Source organism: Phoxinus phoxinus (genome assembly GCF_949152265.1).
Source record: "Phoxinus phoxinus genome assembly, chromosome: 25".
Lineage (NCBI taxonomy): Eukaryota > Metazoa > Chordata > Actinopteri > Cypriniformes > Leuciscidae > Phoxinus > Phoxinus phoxinus.
The window spans coordinates 17,893,799-17,912,497 of NC_136900.1; the positions used below are offsets into that span (position 1 = coordinate 17,893,799).

At 39.0% G+C, this 18,699-nt stretch overlaps 2 protein-coding genes across 5 annotated transcripts; one reads left to right on the plus strand and one right to left on the minus strand.

The window, feature by feature from the left end:
- The first annotated feature begins 39 nt into the window (after positions 1–39).
- chrm2b (cholinergic receptor, muscarinic 2b) lies at positions 40–15,495 on the plus strand. 4 transcript variants are annotated; one of them, XM_079603480.1, is made up of 5 exons: positions 40–115; positions 1,124–1,215; positions 8,425–8,581; positions 12,451–13,302; positions 14,737–15,495. In XM_079603480.1, exons 4-5 carry the CDS (start codon positions 12,483–12,485, stop codon positions 15,312–15,314), a joined length of 1,398 nt encoding a protein of 465 aa, XP_079459606.1. In that variant the 5' UTR covers positions 40–115; positions 1,124–1,215; positions 8,425–8,581; positions 12,451–12,482; the 3' UTR covers positions 15,315–15,495. The 4 variants fall into 4 exon arrangements, with proteins under 4 accessions (XP_079459606.1, XP_079459603.1, XP_079459604.1 ...); XM_079603477.1 differs by lacking the exon at positions 1,124–1,215 and adding an exon at positions 9,289–9,364 and having other exon boundaries at positions 56–115; XM_079603478.1 differs by lacking the exon at positions 1,124–1,215 and having other exon boundaries at positions 56–115; positions 8,405–8,581.
- A 961-nt stretch (positions 15,496–16,456) lies between these two features.
- fbxl14a (F-box and leucine-rich repeat protein 14a) lies at positions 16,457–18,657 on the minus strand. The gene is made up of 2 exons (XM_079604074.1): positions 18,419–18,657; positions 16,457–18,275 (listed from the first exon to the last, which is right to left on the minus strand). Exon 2 carries the CDS (start codon positions 18,227–18,229, stop codon positions 16,994–16,996), a length of 1,236 nt encoding a protein of 411 aa, XP_079460200.1. The 5' UTR covers positions 18,230–18,275; positions 18,419–18,657; the 3' UTR covers positions 16,457–16,993.
- Between the last annotated feature and the right edge of the window lie 42 nt (positions 18,658–18,699).

Genomic DNA, 18,699 nt, shown 5'->3' on the forward strand with positions numbered 1-18,699 from the left:
TTTGATTGGATTTGATTGGGTCGTGCGATAAATCCCGCCTCTTGTTTTCGTGCGTGTTCTCAAATCGGCCTGAATGAAGACAATGATGGCTTTTAATGGGAAGACTATTTAAAAAGTAAGTAAAAAGCTAAGCCACTTATATTTAATATTATAATGTCTTGTTCTGTCATGCCAAAAAAATGGTTCAACTGAATTACAGCCAATATCATAATTACTAATGCAATACAATGCTAGTAGCCTATAGGCCTACACCGATGATAAACAAATGGGGGATTTCACAATAAAATATCCCTTTAACTAATATCCTCACAATAGTGTGTCAAATGTGTACTATTGTGTATTGTAGAATATTTTTTCAGAACATAAAGCATGTAATTTTTTACATAGGGCATAGGTTTGTTAATGTGAATAATTTATGGAGGAAATGGCTCCATTTGGTGAGATAAATGAGGCCACATCTGGTTGGTCAGGTCACGGGTCTAACCATATTCAAATAGATTCAGATTTAGGAGATTTTCTTACAGGTACAAAACCATACAGAAAATCAAAAGATGAGCTCATACATAAGCTTTTGAAATATTATCATATCTAGCCTTATTATTTTACATACTATTTAAATTTCAAATGTCATGAGTATGCAAACCATATAGCAAGTTCCACCCTATATCCGTGACTAGTGTATTTTCCTAAAGAACCACAATGGAAGAACAGGAACACTCAAGCCATTTAAAACGAGAGTAATCATCATGGCGACTGAACATTCATTACACTGATTTATAGTTTCATTCATTGTTAGGACTTTAGAATATATATTTGAGGTTTATTTCATATGTGCAACTTGAATTACACACTATTTTTGGCAACAAAAACTCGAAAACATTGTCAGACGGTCCCTGGAAAAGTCATTACTTTTGTAGGCCTATAAGACTTTATAGTCTTTTTATAAAGGTTATTTATCTGAAAACATGTAGGTGTAAACTGATGATGCTGGTGAGATGACTTTTATATAAATGTATTAATCCAAGTCTATGAATGTATTATTAATACAATCCATTTAAATGATTTTTAAAAGATTTTTAAAGTGGTGAGATGTGACAACAAGGGATAATTGTTCTTTCTCCAGCGTATGAGACTTGCTATGCTTAGGGACTGATTGCTTGCTGTGCTACTGGAATAGAGACACTACTGAAACAGGACCTGGGGGGATACGTGTGCGTAAGTGTGTGTTTGTGATAACATCCAAGGTGCCTTATGGGCTTTCTTATCTTTGGAATTTATTTAATTTAAATTAATTATAAAAAAAATATATAGTCTATAAGGCAAGCTTCATGTTTTATTTATTTTAGGATTTATCTTATTTACCTTTGTTCGTCGTATGTGTCAGAAAGAGAATGAGAATTTACAGTAATTGAGTAATACCGTAATATTATTTTAGATGGCAGACAGTGAGTTTTCAATGTTACCCTGCTCAGCAGTACCACTAAGTGGATGTACAGTGCAACAGCATGAATTACTGTTCAATCAGAGAAAAACACACACAAATATTTCAAACTATTCAGGGACTTCATTTATTCAGACATGATTTGAAAAAACTTGAACACACATACATGTAAGATTTCTTTTTTTTTTTTTACTTTCTACTTGATATTCTTGACATTTTTAGTCACTAAATAAAACAAAACTATAATTAAAATAAAAAGTATGTACTGCCCACTACACACAAGTATTTAGCAACAATGTGAGGAGGACAGTAGCTTGGTGGTAACTTGATGTCTTCCTATGGTCTGGTGGCACTAGGACATTTATTAACAGGACCTAAGACTGGCTTTTGTCTTTTGGTACTTGTGATGAGATGTTTGACAGCAAAAGTTTCCACTGGGCAGCTGGCACTGCTCACAGCAGCCTGAACCCAGACGATTCTTTTGAAAACTACATAGATAGATAGATAGATAGATAGATAGATAGATAGATAGATAGATAGATAGATAGATAGATAGATAGATAGATAGATAGATAGATAGATAGATGGAATATACTGCTAAACATAATGTAATGTATTACATAATACATTTTCATATATGGGAAACTACTGCTTATATTTTTCAATATACTATAATATATACATTGACCATGGCTATATATGGAAAAATATTTAGAAATGAAGACAAAAATAGTTCATAAAGTTAAATCCTTTATTGTGTACATATATTGTGTGCATACATGTTCCAATATAAATGTGAATGTATTGCACACATGTATATACACACATTCACGGAATACACTCAGTGGTGGTTACAACAGACTTCTAGTTCCCAGCATGCTTTGCTTCTGATTGTTAAAGGAGAGTAAATGTTCAAATGAATTGTTATTTCACATGTTTTGCTCATATTAAAAGGGGCGACGTATCCTGGGGGGTGCAAACATTTGAGCGGATGTGGGGAGAGGCAGTGAAAGTGTAGGTCTCATTTCTTAGTTTCATGTTGAAAGGGTGTTTGTTGTGAATATTTAGATCTGGTGACTCACTGGCAGCATTTAAAAACAACCACCTGTAGTTAAACATGTAGGTCCCCTCCATATATTGTAAATATGTCAAATATATCAACTTTCATCTGAAGGAGATTTCCCACTACAAGTGCTGATTCTATATGTATTATTTAATACATTGTAATATATTTACACAATATATGATGTATATTTTCTAACATGCAGTTAAATAATTTAATACATTGATCATTCATATATTAGGAAATAGATTTTCTTTGTGTAAGGGTATAAAATCAATGTATTGTCATATTCTTATTGGTTGATCGTCTTTATTGTTCACGGGTGTTTCTTGTTAGTCATTAGTCTTGTGTGATACATGTCCCCATTGTATCTTGTCTAGTTTTGTTTGTGTAACCGCTGTTGGGGTATCTCATATAACCAAGTCAAATTCACATTTTTTGTGACGGTGTCTATGCCGGTGTCCGTGGACCTACTGGAGAAACCTCAAAAAGACCAATATTATGGTCTTTCAGAAAAAGCCCATGTCAGGAACACAGATACCAGTTCAGCATAGGCTTGGGGTTTGGGACTCAGTGATCAGAGCCACACTAGATGGGATAGACATCCAACAGAAACCGTACACAGAATTCTGCAAACTCAGAATTAGGCCGATTCCCATTGATTATTATCAGCTTTGCAAAAAAGATCCCTCAAATTCTGGATGCATTTAAAGGGCACCTATTATGCAAAATTCACTTTTACATAGTGTTTGAACATAAATGTGTGTTGGCAGTGTGTGTAGCCTACACAACCACCCTATAATGATAAAAGTCCACAGTGATTTTTAAAAATCCCCATAAATCATAACCAGTGTCTCAGAACAAGCAGTTCTCAGATTTGGGGCAATGTGACATACTTTTGCACAAGCCCCGCCCACGACTGTTGACTGACACTGCCGTATTAGCATAGACCCGCCCTGAGTGAGCTGTACACGGCCCGCCATTGTTTCGACGCCGGAAGAGCTGTAGACAAGAATGTCTACAGAGACTGAGGTGTTTGTTGTTGGATGTACGGATGAACATAGCAGTCTTCATTTACTCCCGACATCTGATCTGCTGAAGACACAGTGGATTAAGTTACTTTTATTTTTGAAGGGAATGCGGCCCCAATCTACCTAAATGCGTTTATGTTTGCATGAATCATTTTACACCAGACTGCTTTGTGAACAAGGGTCTGTACAAAGCAGGCTTGCTAAAAAGTTGTTACTCAATGATGGATCTGTACCAACTGTACCGGGTCGAACTGAACACATTTAGTACAGTTTCTGTTCTGATATATTTTTCTTCTGAAACTGAGCGCGAGCTGGTGAGGCTCCGCCCTCTGTGCCGGGAGCAGCAGCTCATTTGCATTTAAAGGGACACACACAAAACGGCGTGTTTTTCCTCACCCCCAAAAAGTGCAATTTTAACATGCTGTAAAAAATGATCCGTGGGGTATTTTCAGTTAAAACTTCACATACACACCATGGGGACATCAGAGACTTATTTGACATCTTGTAAAAAAGGGGGCATAATAGGTGCCCTTTAAAATCAAGTCCCACAGAATCTCTACAATTTAAAGCATTACAAATCCAAGAACTGAACCCCCGAAAAAAGCTGGTTCTGACACTTACTAACCCGACTAACTCTACTAACACTAACCAGTCTCAGACCAGCACTGTTTCTAACCCAAACATCAAAATAAATACATATCTGGAACGTTGGAATCAGGAAACTAAAACACAAAGGAAATTACAATTCTGTAGACCTCTAAAATCAAATTACGAATTTGAAGAATATTGTGTCAGAGACACAAAGCAGAGACGGATCCTGACCAAATACATCTCAGTGAGCAAAGTCTAGCCATCAAGACTGCTAGACACAGAAAGAGCTGGTTACCCAGAGAGCAAAGGGTGTGTGTTCACTGTGGGACAGGAGAGATGGAGACAGAGATACACTTCCTACTTCACTGTCACAAATACATATCAATAAGAGACCTTTACTTAAACAAATTCATAAAATTAATAAATAACTTTACAGCCATGACTGAAATAGAACAAATAAAGATAATATAAAGACAGAAGCACTGGCTGCGAGATACTTGTGGATGTGGCACAGCCTGAGAGACAACAGGTGAACGTGTGTAATGTGTGTTGTGTCTGACCTCAGTGTGTTACCCATCACAGTGACCCTCAGTATATGTGTGTGTGTATTACAGTTTTTTTCAATTGCTTACACACAAAATAAAAAATGTGGCTCATTGTGTCAAAACTCAACACACAAGATTTCTTGACACAGCACTTGGAGATCAACATCTAACTGCCAATGCAAAATAACATTCTGCAATCAAAACGTAACACTTTAACTTGAAAAGGCCCTCTTCGGATCGATAGGAAACACACATGCACATGCAATATAAACAGTCAAAGCAAACACAACACACAGGTCAACTGTACTCAAGACACTGCCTACATTTGTAGTCTGTAAACCGTGTTTATTTCCACAACCAAAACTCAGTGTACAGGTGCAGAACTACTATAAGTATTGAACATCTGGTGTAGGTGTTTCTATTGCAGGTCCATGTCAGGGATCTCGTCGTCGATTGGGGTCGGGCCACAGCACCTCGTCCACATCACAGGCAATGTCTTCCCTTGCCAGGCAACGGGGAAAATATCTCGGTGTGTGGCGTATCCACCCATGGATCGACCCCACCTCGATGTCCCCACATGCCTCCTCCATCGCTCGCAGGAGCAGCACACGTACATGTGGTAGGCGGTCATAGACCTTCCACCGCCATACCGAAAAGAATTCCTCGATCTGATTTAGGAACGGGGAATAAGGGGGCAGGTGCAACACCATGAAATGGTCGTGGTTGGCAAACCAGTCCCGGACCAGAGCTGCCCGGTGGAAACTGACATTATCCCAGATGACAACAAACATGGGCTGCCCTGGTCTGTCCTCTGTGACCACATCATGTAGTGCATCGAGAAATGCCAGTAGGTGTGCAGTGTTGTAGGGTCCTAGGGTGGCATGGTGATGGAGGACCCCTTGCCCACTAATGGCGGCACACATGGTGATGTTGCCCCCGCGCTGCCCGGGGATGTTCACGATGGCCCTTTGGCCGATGATGTTCCGGCCCCAACGTCTGGTTTTTGCCTGATTGAACCCAGCTTCATCTATGTAGATGTACTCATGTTGCTGCGCTGCCGCATCGAAGGCCAGGACAGTCTAACAGAACATGCATATACCAAAATGTCACTATTGTGTTCCTGAATACAGCGGTACTGCCTCTACAATGTCGCATAATGACTGTGGATTGGGTTGGACACATTCGGATATCACCAAAATGTTGGCAGACTGCAAAAAATCTTGTCTTAAAAATCTTGTTCTATTGGCAAAAAAGTCAAATTTATCTTGTTTTCAGGTAAAACAATCTAGATGGTTAGCTTATTTTACATAAAAACAAGATAAATGTGACCTTTTTGCCAATGGAACAAGATTTTTAAGTTTTTTTTTTTTGCAGAAGGGGGGCGACTGCAAGGTATATATCCATGTAAACATACAACTGCCATTGTAGTGGTACTGTGACACTTACCTGCACATAGTCATAGCGAAGGTTCTTGACTGCAACACTGTTCCTCTCAAATGGAACCTTGTAAAGTTGTTTCATGCTGACGTGGTGTTTCCGCAGGACCCGGGCGAGTGTCGTCGTACTGACACTGTGCACATTGTGGAAAATTGCCTGGTCTTCGAGGATGCGCTCACGCAATTGCCGCAGGGTGATGGTGTTGTTTGCCACCACAAGGTTGACAACGGCCAGTTCCTGGGCATGGGTGAACACTCGTTGCCTCCCTCCCACGGCAGGTCGCCTAGCAGTTCTGCAAACAATGCATGATTAGTGTCGATGGTTAGGTTCTGTTCCCCATCACGTACTGTCATACTGTACGTGGTGAAATACTGTATAACCAGATTCAGCCAGAACGCTGATGCACAGCAAATTTAAAAACGCAAATTTAACACTCTCAGAGTCAAATTACAGTAACACTCCCCCAGGGTTTATATGTAAACCACTGTAAAAGTGTTAAATTACTGTAACACTGGAAAATGTACACTAACACTAGACAATTTGCTGTGTGGGTACTGTGCAGTCCTTTGGCGTTAATTCAGGACATACCTGTTTTCTTGTCGGTATGTCCGAATGATGCTGGCTACCGTGAAGCGGCTGAGGTTGGGCCGGACCCTCTGCCCGGCCTCCCTCATAGTCAGGCCATGGTTGATGACATGGTCCACCACAGTGGCCCTGATGTCGTCAGTGATAGTTGTGCATCTGCCTGGTTCCCGTTCAGGTTGGTGCCATTCTCCTCTCCCTCTTCCCCCATCTCGTTCTCCTCTCCCTCTTCCTCCATCTCTTCCTCGATCTCCTCTCCCTCTTCCCCCATCTCTTCCTCGTCTTCTCCTTCCCCTTGGTCCTTCGGTCTCCATATTCGCAATTGTATCACGACAGGTGCGCATACCTGAGTTATATTTATAGTGCTACAGCTGTGACTGATTGGTGTTCAATTACCGGTTAAGTGTTTTACTGTGTGTGCGGGGGTGTTGCTATTGTCGCATGTGTTTTTATTATTGAATGGATGTGCTGTATGCAAAGTGTTTCCTCATTTTCCAACGTGTGTAACATACAACACTCTGTGTGTAGTGTTTTGCACCGTGTGTTGCACAATTGTTTGCAGTGCAATGCCTACAATGTGTTTATTCATTTGGTGCCTGTGTGTAAGACATGCATGCAAACGGTACGGTTTTGACGCTTTGATCTGGGCATTCACTTTTTGTGTTTTAGCAATTGGGAAAAACTGTAGTGTTGTCACAATATTGGAATTTCTAACTTTGATACGATACCTTGAACAATATCGATATTCAAAACTGCTATACATATCACCATACAGATAATTTGTTATCTCATCTTTTTTTTTTTTTAAATAGCTTTCACACAGAACATGGAGACCAGTAAACAGTCAGTAATAAAATAAGAACAAATAAACAAATTGCAAACAATAGCACAAATAAATACAATACAAATAAAGAGACACATGAAATAAACATGGCTTTAAAGGTATAATATGCAGCTTTTCGTTTTTGTTTTTCACGTGGGTCCTACAGTATTCAGGTATGAAATACTACTCAAATGAAAGTAATCAACTGTAAAATAACACTGGATAGTTTACGTACGGATCCAACATACTGTTACACAACATGCCTTTTGTTTTCTCTCAAATATTACATTCCAAAAATTACTGTATTTACCTAAATACTCAGTAAGACAGGCATTTTTACTTAATTTTGTTTGTATTTGACCATTTAAGCACAATAAGCCACGAAAAAGAAATCCATTTCATACTTGTGAGCAGTTTGAGAGGCGGCTTTATGGGAGCGCCACTTATAGTGGGATGGCGCTTTAGGTGTGTGCACGAAATCTGCGATAATAACTAAAATGATGCGCAATACAAGCACTATTCAACTGGAGCAATGAGACGAGTGAATGAGAGGAGGTGGGTGTGTGTCAATTCTCTGTCGTTCCGTTACATATCGAAATTAAACACTGTGGTATCAAATGTTCACACATGTTCTAATTTGTTACATTTAAGTTTAGGTTATATTACAATATTTTCTTTCAGAGACAGACAGACAGACAGACAGACAGAGAGAGAGATAGATAGACAGACAGACAGACAGACAGACAGACAGACAGACAGACAGACAGACTGAACCCTGAAGCATTGTGTACACATTTGCTAGAATAGCTGCATTTGTGATGTTGTCTCAAGACCTAAGACATGAGGGGGAAAAATTCAGTTCATGTTTAAGCTCTACCACGTTCCTTGCAGTTCTCTGGCTTCTCATCTAGGTGTGTTTAGAGCCCACCCTCGTTTCAGTGACTGGCACAGAGAGCAACAGACGCACGGCTCACTCTGATCCTCACAGAAGACGGATGCTGCTGACAATCATCTGCTCTCATAGGAGTTACGACTGGATGATGAAGGACTTTTGAGTGAAGAAATAAGGTATTAAGTATTTTATTTTGTATAACTTACACAGTTTGGCTATGTTTAAGGAGTGCATTTGTTCTCAAAGGGCACACGTTGTCATGAGCTTTAAATATTATATTATTTATACAATTTATGAATATTATGTTGGATTTTTGCTTCCTTTTATATTTATTTGTATTTCATAATTGTTTTACTACGTAAAAGTCTATAATAGGCTGTTCAGTGGTGGGTTTTATTGAGACAACTTGCCCCTATATACTGTGTATACACTTTAACATGCTATTGAGGCATGTTGTCACAAAAGGTCAATATGGGTTAAATTAACTATTTTTTGGGGCGGGGGTAACAGTGAAAATGCTGATATTTCATAAATTGCTATGCATTTCATAATTGTTTTACTGTGTGGCTACCAATGTGACAACTTACCCCTCTATAAATTTGCTATTGGGGAATGTCACAAAATGGGTTAAATGAAATGTAGTTTTTGTCAACAATGGTGGAAATATTTTTGTAGCCAATACTTTAAAGCACTGTAAACGAACTTTCAAAAACAAATCCACCCTGAGTAAAATTCACTGGAGTAACAAGTGTGACAACTAGCCCTGCACTATAAAACAAATATGTAAAGAATTTCAGAAGCAAAACCCATAAACTTGCACACACTAACCAATCCGAGGTACAAATTTTATCACCGGTGCTAAGATAGCTGTTCTTTGTCACAGCGCTGAGATATTTCCCACATGGCTGTCCTGTATGACCCTGACTTTCTAACAGGAACTTGTGGCGCAAGCTAGAAAGGTGAGAATGGCTGACTGAAGTCAGTACGATCTTAAGATAAATAAAGAATAAATATTTATGTTTTCGCAGTTTAATACCTTCCATCTTGATAGTTTGCTCTGTCCTCTTTTTTTTTTTGTCAGCAACATCATATCACAGTGAGAAGTGATCAAACGTGACAGCACATCAGTACTATTAGTCTCACTTAAAACAGCAGACAAATACCAAGTGCTTCGAGTCGTTAATATGTTGATCCATATTCACATTATTCATATTAGATTAGGTCATAATGTCATTTGTCCTTCAAAGAGAATATGCAGCACAGACCACCACACATCCTCAGCTTTACTCTTCATCCTGAGAGTGATGGCGACCAGACCCCACAATATCTCCTTTTAACAAACAGGATAACCGACTGAAGGCCATTAGCTTTTAAGCACAGTAGTAAAAACTAAACCTCACTCAGTAATTTTAAACCTATTCAAACTTTATTAACAGAGTACATATTTTCCCAGTAGCTCACCTATATGAACAACACATACCATTTGTTTGCATTATATTCAATTAGCTCCGCCCAAGATGACTTCACAAAAAGTTACTTAATTAGCAGCAATTGGTAAGGCATGCAGACCTCATAGCAACACAATAACAACCAATCAGGACACCTTAGCAACTACTTAGCGACCATCCAGAACAGCCAAGAAACTGCATAGTAACAGACTAACCACCCAAAACACCCTAGCAAGCACCTAGCAATGCTCAAGCAACTGCACACAGTAACACACTAATGACCCAAATGATGACCCTAACAACTATTCAGAACATCCAGGCAACTGTTTATAACATATTTATAACATGCTAAAAAAACACTCGGAACACCTTAGCAACCGCATAGTTACACCCTGGCAACCACATGTAACATGCAACAGCAAAAAACACCCAGAAAACCTTAGCAACCACATAGCAACACCACAGCAACCTCATGGTGACAAATTTTACGATTTGGTTCGATTTCAATTCACAAGCTTACGATTCGATTCAATTATATTAAATTCGGTATCGATTAATTGGGGCCTATCAGGTACATGGCAAATTTCCTCAAGGAACAAATATCTCTCAATGGTGTAAACTATACAACGAATCCCAGTTGGTAAATCGTTAGGCTATAAGATTAAAGGTTAAAATTAACTGATGTGTAGGCCACTTGCATTTAAATTACAAATAAGGAAGTTTTAAAAATGATAACAGGTTAAAATGAGAATTGTTAATGACATAAATATGCTTATACTTGGCTGCCATAAAAACAGGATTTATTCAAACACATAAAATATTGAAGAACAGATTAAGTACAATTTTTATGAATATGCAAAATAGTGCATATATTTAGCAAAATGATCCTCTCTAAGTAATTTTTTCTAGCTGAATAACGAGTTTTTATATTGCAAAGCATATTGAGATTTCTTAAATGGGAGGTGCTTCAAGCTTTGTTCATACATCAACTGAAAACAGCATCGATTCTTTGGATTTATGAATCGATATTGGTTCTTCAAAATGAGAATGGATTAAAATCGAGAAATACATTTTTTCCAAGTCCTACCAAAAACACACCAAAACACCCAGCAACCGCATAATAACATGCTAAAACCACCAAGAACGCACTAGCAACCCTTAAGCAACCACATATACGTAGCATACTTATGTTTTAATAACACAATAGCACCAATGTAAAATCTAGTTGTAAAAAATGCAGTTTTTGGTACTGTTCCAAACTGAAGCGTGAAGTACAGTACATGCTGTTCTGCTAAAGGTAATAAGCTTATTGCCCCTCAGGCCTTCCTGGCTACAGTAAATAAGACATGCGCTATCAGAGTCCTTCCTTCCATCCAGATACATTAAAATATCTGAGATAATATCACAGTTGGTCATGTTTTCCCCGCAGTATTATCAAGCCCATCAATGTGATGCTGTTCTCCTTTGCCTTAATGGAAATCTGGCAGCATAAACAATACAGATGAGCTCTCTGTTTGAGAATGATGTTTGGCAAACAGACTCCATCCGCAAAGATACACACTAGTTCTCTCTCCACATGCTACTAGATGTGATATCATGAACAATAAAGATAGGAGTGGTCTTTTGCACAGGGCTTTTGTGCATTGTAAAGAAAGCATTAAAGGCTTAGTTCACCCAAAAATGACAATGATCACACATTTTTCTCACCTTCAAGCCATCCTAGGTGTTCATGACTTTCTTATTTCAAACAAACAAAAATCTGAGTTATGTTTAAAATATATATATATCCTGGCTCTTCCAAGCATTATAATGGGAGTGAATAGTATGAGATTTTGAAGCCAAAAAAAGTACATCCATCCATCCATCCTAAAAGTAATCCACATGGCTCCAGGGGTTAATAAAGGCGTCAGTCAGAGGTCACCCTGACCAACTTATAAAGTTACAAATATGGACATTTTTCTTACAAAAACCCATCGCTTATCTTCAGAAGGCCTTTATTAACCCCTGGAGCCATGTGGATTACTTTTATGATGGATGGATGCGCTATTACTATTACAGTTACTATTCACTCCCATTATAAAGCTTGGAAGAGCCAGGATATTTTTTTAATATAACTCAGATTGTGTTCGGCTGAAAGAAGAAAGTCATATACACCTAGGATGGCTTGAGGGCGAGAACATTATGGGATCATTTTCATTTTTAGGTGAACTAATAACCCTTTAACAATTTATTGTATCTTTAATATAGCCTAGTAAAATATGTATAGTAAAAAGTATTTGGACCAATGATAATGAAAACAAAATGAATGAAATGAAAAAGTAAATGAAAAAAAAACAATATAGTAATTAGAAAAGCTGGAACCAAACTCAAATACATATTTATGACTCTAAAAGTAACTGTGCTAAAAGTTGCCAGGGTATTGAGGGTTTTATCCCATTGCTAAGGTGCTCTAAATATGTTTTTTCCCCAATGCTATTTAGTTGCTCTAGTTTTTTGGGCCATCATCAGGTATTGCTTACTGACCCAATTAAAAACATTTAGAAAAGTGAAAGCACATCAGTAAATATGGTAATTTCCCCCTTTTTCCCTACCCTTAGGTTCTGATGTGCATGTCCTGTGACAAGGAAAGATGGAGACTTCCAACTTAACTCTATCTCCAAGCCCCAGTCATGCTAACAAGACTAACTTTTTCCTAAACAGTCCATTCACACAAGTCGAGCTTGTTCTCGTCATTCTCGGACTGAGCACTTTAAGCCTGATCACAATCATTGGCAATGTGCTGGTCATGCTCTCTATCAAGGTCAACAGGAACCTCCAGACGGTCAACAACTATTTCTTGTTCAGTCTAGCATGTGCCGACCTGTTCATCGGTGTTTTCTCTATGAACCTCTACACCGTGTACATTGTGACTGGCCACTGGCCTTTAGGAGCTTTGGTCTGTGACCTCTGGTTGGCTCTGGACTACGTGGTGAGCAACGCCTCTGTTATGAACCTCCTCATCATCAGCTTTGACCGATATTTCTGCGTCACCAAACCTCTCAGCTACCCGGTCAAAAGGACCCACAAGATGGCGGGCATGATGATCGCCGCAGCTTGGATCCTGTCGTTCATTCTCTGGGCTCCAGCCATCCTGTTCTGGCAGTTCATCACGGGCAGCCGGACGGTTCCTGAAGGCGAGTGCTACATCCAGTTTTTCTCCAATGCTGCGGTCACCTTCGGCACGGCCATCGCTGCCTTCTACCTGCCGGTCGTCACTATGACCGTACTGTACTGGCAGATCTCGAAAGCCAGCCGCAGTCGTGTCCGAAGCAGAGACAATCGGAGAATTACTAGAGTCAGTAATGATGGGGGCCAGGCTGGACCCACAACTGAGAGCAATAAGAGGAAGTCAATCCAAGGAGGAGAGGAAATGATTCCTCGCAGGCAGAGTGCGTCAGATGCCACTACAGGTTCGTATGACTTTCTTTCTTCCATTGAACACAATGGGAGATTTTTTGGAGAATGTTCACAATACTCTTTATATAATGTGAGAACGGGGGCTGTCAAGCTCCAAAAAAGGCAAAAGAGAAGCATAAAAATAGTCTATATGAGGAGTTTCCAAAGTTTTTGATGAAGTGTTGTTATTGTTAAAGGGTTAGTTCACCCAAAAATGAAAATTTTCTGTCATTGATCTCTCACCCTTCATGTCATTCTAAACCCGTAAGACTTTCGTTCATCTTCGGAACACAAATTAAGATATTTTAATGAAATCTGACAGATTTCTGTTCCTCATAAACGTATAGCAAAATATATCATATCATAAAACTAATCCATATGAATGGAGGGGTTTAGTAAAAAAAATTCTGAAGAGACTCGATCGCTTTATATGATGAACAGATTGAATTTAGGCTTTTTATTAAGTCAACATGTTTTTACAAATAAAATTAATTTAAATATTTATTTTTAAATAACATTAAATTGAGTTAATAAAACACACGTCTGCTTATTTTGAAAGTGTTTTAGATATATACACCAACAGAAAAAAACATTTTCAGTTTATATATATAATCATTACTCCAGTCTTCAGTGTCACATGATCCTTCATAAAGTATTCTAATATGATGATTTGCTGATTAAGAAACATTTCTTATTATTATCAATGTTGAAAAGTTGTGATACTTAGTATTTTTGTGGAAATGGTGATTTTTCAGGATTCTTTAATGAATAGAAAGTTCAATGAACTGCATTTATTTGCATTTATTAAATATAAATCTTTTGTAATATTATGTGTTCACTGACACTTTTGATCAATTGAATGCATCTGATCCTTGATGAAGTGCTCTTGTTTATGTGATTTATAAGGACACAAATTTGTATAATGACATGTGTATTACACTGGTACTACAACTTAAACGTGGTGAGGACATTTCATGAGTCCTCATAATTCAATTAGCTTAAAAAACATAAAAAACAATGTTTTATTAAAAATGTAAAAATGCAGAATGTTTCCTGTGATGGGTAGGTTTAGGGATAGGGTGTGTGTGTTTGGATTGCGTAATCTCTAATATCTTACGATATTTGACAGTAATATTAATAAATGTTATGTGTTGGAAATAATCAATCTAAACAACAAATAATTAACTAATTATCTAATCAAAAACATTTTTTTGTCAAATTTTATATATAAGTGCACTTATATCGTAAGCAGCTTTGTGTGGGAAAAAGACTGCAATTGAATCTGCTGAGACATATGAACTACTTTAATGGTCTTTTTTGGAGCTTGGCAGCAGACCGTATACAGTCAAACACAAGTGTGGTTTTTCCCTCCAGTTATCTGAACCAAATATAGTTCAATCTTGTCATCATCAAAGATCTCACTGAAAATATATTATTTCCACCTGCAGGAGAAGAGCGGGAGAGTGAGAATGACTCTATATCTGGAAGTGTGATCGCTTCTTCACACCAGCGGGATGAGGAGGCCGTATCTATAAGCACTAACGGTGACATCAGAAGCCGTCAGAACCAATCAGCTCCGCTGGCCACAGGAAGTTGGGTCAGATTTACCTGCTTCAGAACAACATCCCAAAAGGACCCGCAAAACGCCTATAAACCCAACAACGGAGGTCAGGACATGACCAACGGGAAGGAAAGGCTGAGTCTGGTGTCGCAGAAGATTCTCGTGCCACGGTCTCAGAAGAGGAAGAGTTTATCCTCGCGGGAGAAGAAGGTAACAAGGACCATTATGGCCATTCTGGTGGCGTTTGCAGCCACATGGACTCCCTACAATGTCATGGTGCTCATCAACACTTTTTGCTCGGCCTGTATACCAACCACAATGTGGACCTTTGGCTACTGGCTCTGCTACATAAACAGCACGGTTAACCCCGCTTGCTATGCCCTGTGCAATGTCACCTTCAAGAACACCTTCAAACATCTGCTGACATGCAAGTACAGGAATATTCATGCCAGCAGAACACAATAAGACAGTGGGCACAGAGAATATCCAAAAGTCTGGTGGTTTGGATCTATAGACCTTATTCACTGCAGCGCCATCTTTGATTGAGGCTGTGAGGGATAGACATGCATCTCTTCAGTGGGTTTCACTGTTATTGTTCTGCTAATGAAACACTGCAAAAATATCTTTCCAAGAAATTTCAGTAGACAAAAAAAAAACTCTTGACAACATGAGCTGTGGAAAATGATAAGTGATCTAGGAGCTTTATACAGGTTTTTACAGTGGATGCCACTAAAAACACAGCAAGTTTATCCCTCACAGCCTCGCTTTCATACCTGTCATGGTGCTGCTCTGAATAAGGTCTAGTCCGGGGTTTGAAAAAAAACTGTTGAAACATTCAAATGTTATTTCAGCTGCCGAATTATTATAAGGACTGTGGAAAAGAAGTGGTGAACAGTTCAATAATGTTGTATTTCTTGCATTATTAAGTCGTTATTAAGCATTATCAGTATTTTTTTATGTATTAAATTCAAAATCAAAAGTTATCAACTTTTGATAACTTTTGTAATATGAATGTAGATATTTGTAACATTATATATATGTGTATAGATATATTTATAATGTTGTATATATGTGTATATATAAGAATAATATATATATAATAGTTCTCTACATATCAATATGATTTAATTTTCCTGTCATTTAAGTAGATATGGTGTTTCATTATTATATATAATTTGTATATTAGAATGCACACATCTTTTGACTAATAAATATATTTTACAGCTATTTGTCATTACATTTTTTAAAGAAATACTTTAAAAACCATTATATAGAAATTTGAATTTCCAATTTTTTTCAATATTCTGGATTTGTAAAACTGGGCTTATTATTGTGATTATTCTGTGCTTGCATGTATTGTATGTTTATGTAGACATATATAAATGAGTATGTGATTGTAGATATAAGCATTTTTACTTGCAATTAAATGTACATAAACCGTCAATATATTATATGATGTGTATATACATGCACTTTTTAGATGTTTATTAATCTATGTGTGGTGGGAAAAATAAAAAGTGGAATTATGGAAAAATTGAATGCAAAACAGATGTAATGAGTGTTGTAGAACACGATGAAGTATACAAATAATAACAGGAAAACAATTTAGTTAAAAACAATTTTAGCTTTAATCATTTATAGGAAAATAAACAGACATCTTGTAGGTCTTTAACAAGCAAACTGGCCTCTTTTTTTTTTTTTAAACAAAGTTTAAATTGCATATGTTCCATTTTACCAGGGAGGAATCACATAAAACGAACAAGCAAGTTTTCCGTCCTTGTCCACACACATGGTAAACTTTTTCTCTCTCTCCAATTGCTGGTATTTCAGGATAAATACTTAAAGGCAGTGACAAAATGCGTTTGTCAGTGGAAATGAGAATAAAAGACATTTTACCTCAATTTGAGGCTCTAAAACAAAGTACAGAAAAACAAAGGCATTCAAGGGAACCATCATAATTCAGACTATACCATTAGGAAGGCTGTTCAGTGTTTTATTGCTGATTCAATTTGAACTACATCAAGTCCCTTTTCCAAACAGGCTTAGTAACAAAGTACATGATGGTGCGACTGTGCGTCTTAATAATATAATACACGTCTCTAGAAAAACAAGACATCACTGGCGACACTGAGGTAGCGTAAACGTTACGAGGCGTAGCAGGGCAGGATCTCAGAGGCGTCTCCTACACCCTTGACCTCGGTCATTTGCCAAAGTCCCAAGTTCAACACCTTAAGGCAGGGCAGCTGCGTGATTCTCTCTAGTCCCCTTTTGGTTATTTTGGTACAGCCGTACAGGTCGATCCCGGTCAGCTGCGTCAGATGATCCGCAATGAGCTCGAGGCCCTTGTCCGTGATCCGGACGCACTGGCCGATGTTCAACGTCTTCAGTTCGTGCATCTGCCGGACCATCCTGTTGATCCCGTCGTCGCTGATGTGGCACGAGCAAAGCGACAGGGATTTGAGCTGGTACAGGCCCTGCGCTATGTATGCCAGGCTCTGGTCGCCCACTTTGTCACAAAACGACACGTCCAGCCCGTACAGCCTCAAAGCGCCCATGGAAAGGTGCATGATGCCTGTATCGCTGATGTTGTCGCAGGAGCGCAAGTTAAGAGTCCAGAGTTGGGTCATGTGTGAAAGGTGGATCATGCCGGCGTCGGAAATCCCGCCGCAGAAGCTCAAGTTCAGGACTTTCAGCTTGTTGAGGCCCTTGGAAATGTGCTTGAGCGACAGATCCGTGAGTTTCTGACAGTCCTGCAAGGTGAGATGCTCCAAACTCAAGCATCCCTCCGCGGCGCTGCGCGTCATGCCGGCCAGGTGCCCGATGCCCACGTCCGAAACGTGCCGGCAGCTTCTCAAGTTCAGGCTTTTGAGGTTATGAAGGCCCCAAGCGATGAGCAACAACCCCGTGTTGGTGATGTTACTACACCCACCGAGATCCAACAGTTCTAAGTTCTTCAGATACTGCGCAATCCTGCCCAAGCTGGAATCGGTGATCTGTTTGCAAAGGCTGAGGTTGAGGATCCTCAATGAGGGGATGTCCTGCACGAAAGCATGACCAAGGCCGTTATCTGTTAGATTGTAGCATCCACTCAAGTTAAGGCTCTCGATGTTGGGCATGCCCTGAATAACATAGCTGAGGCTGCGTCTCAGGCTGAGGATCTGGACTTTCTTGATCCCTCTGGTTTGGAGGCTGGGGAAGAGCGATGGGTTTGCTCTTCTCAGATGGAGTTTGGCTTCTACTCCCCTCCAGACTGATTTGTGGTACGAGGCGTCTCTCCATGCCGTGCACACTTGCGCGACTCTGCCTTTGCCTTTAACGTCCAGGTAGTTGAAAATCATCGCTAAGATCTCCGGGAAAAGGCTCGAGATGTGGATCTCCATTTCTAAGAGCAGCTCGTTAGCTTAGCGAAGTTAGTAGTCTGGAATTCTGCCGGCGAGGACCGCATGTAAAACAAAATACCGGGAGAAATGTCAGAACTAAGTAAACGTACAACAAAAATAAAAAACGACCGCGCTTTGTTGCATTTAAAACTTGGTGTGAGATTCATTCGCTTGGAATAACCAGCTTACGTCGGAATAGACGCTGTATTTGCACCGCCAGGTCTTAGTAACGGCTGTTTCCAGATCGCGACACATGTTTAGTAAACATAAATGTAAATCCATGAAAAAGCTCGCCGAAAATACTTTGAAAAACGAAACGTTTATGGTTGGAGAAAACAAACGATTTCGCATGAATACAAACCAGCCATTTGACGAAAACTATGGAGTCCGGTTTCCGGTAGCCTTTGTCTTCATCCTTTCTAAACGGGGAGGGTGACTATTCTCCGGACCGTTTTTATTATATGAAAAAC

Excerpts from the sequence above, each read along its gene's own strand:
- chrm2b (XM_079603480.1), top strand. The coding sequence starts at position 12,483 with ATGGAGACTTCCAACTTAACTCTATCTCCAAGCCCCAGTCATGCTAAC. Across the intron at positions 13,303-14,736 it reads TGCGTCAGATGCCACTACAG|GAGAAGAGCGGGAGAGTGAG; the intron begins GTTCGTATGACT and ends TTCCACCTGCAG.
- fbxl14a (XM_079604074.1), bottom strand. The coding sequence starts at position 18,229 with ATGGAGATCCACATCTCGAGCCTTTTCCCGGAGATCTTAGCGATGATT.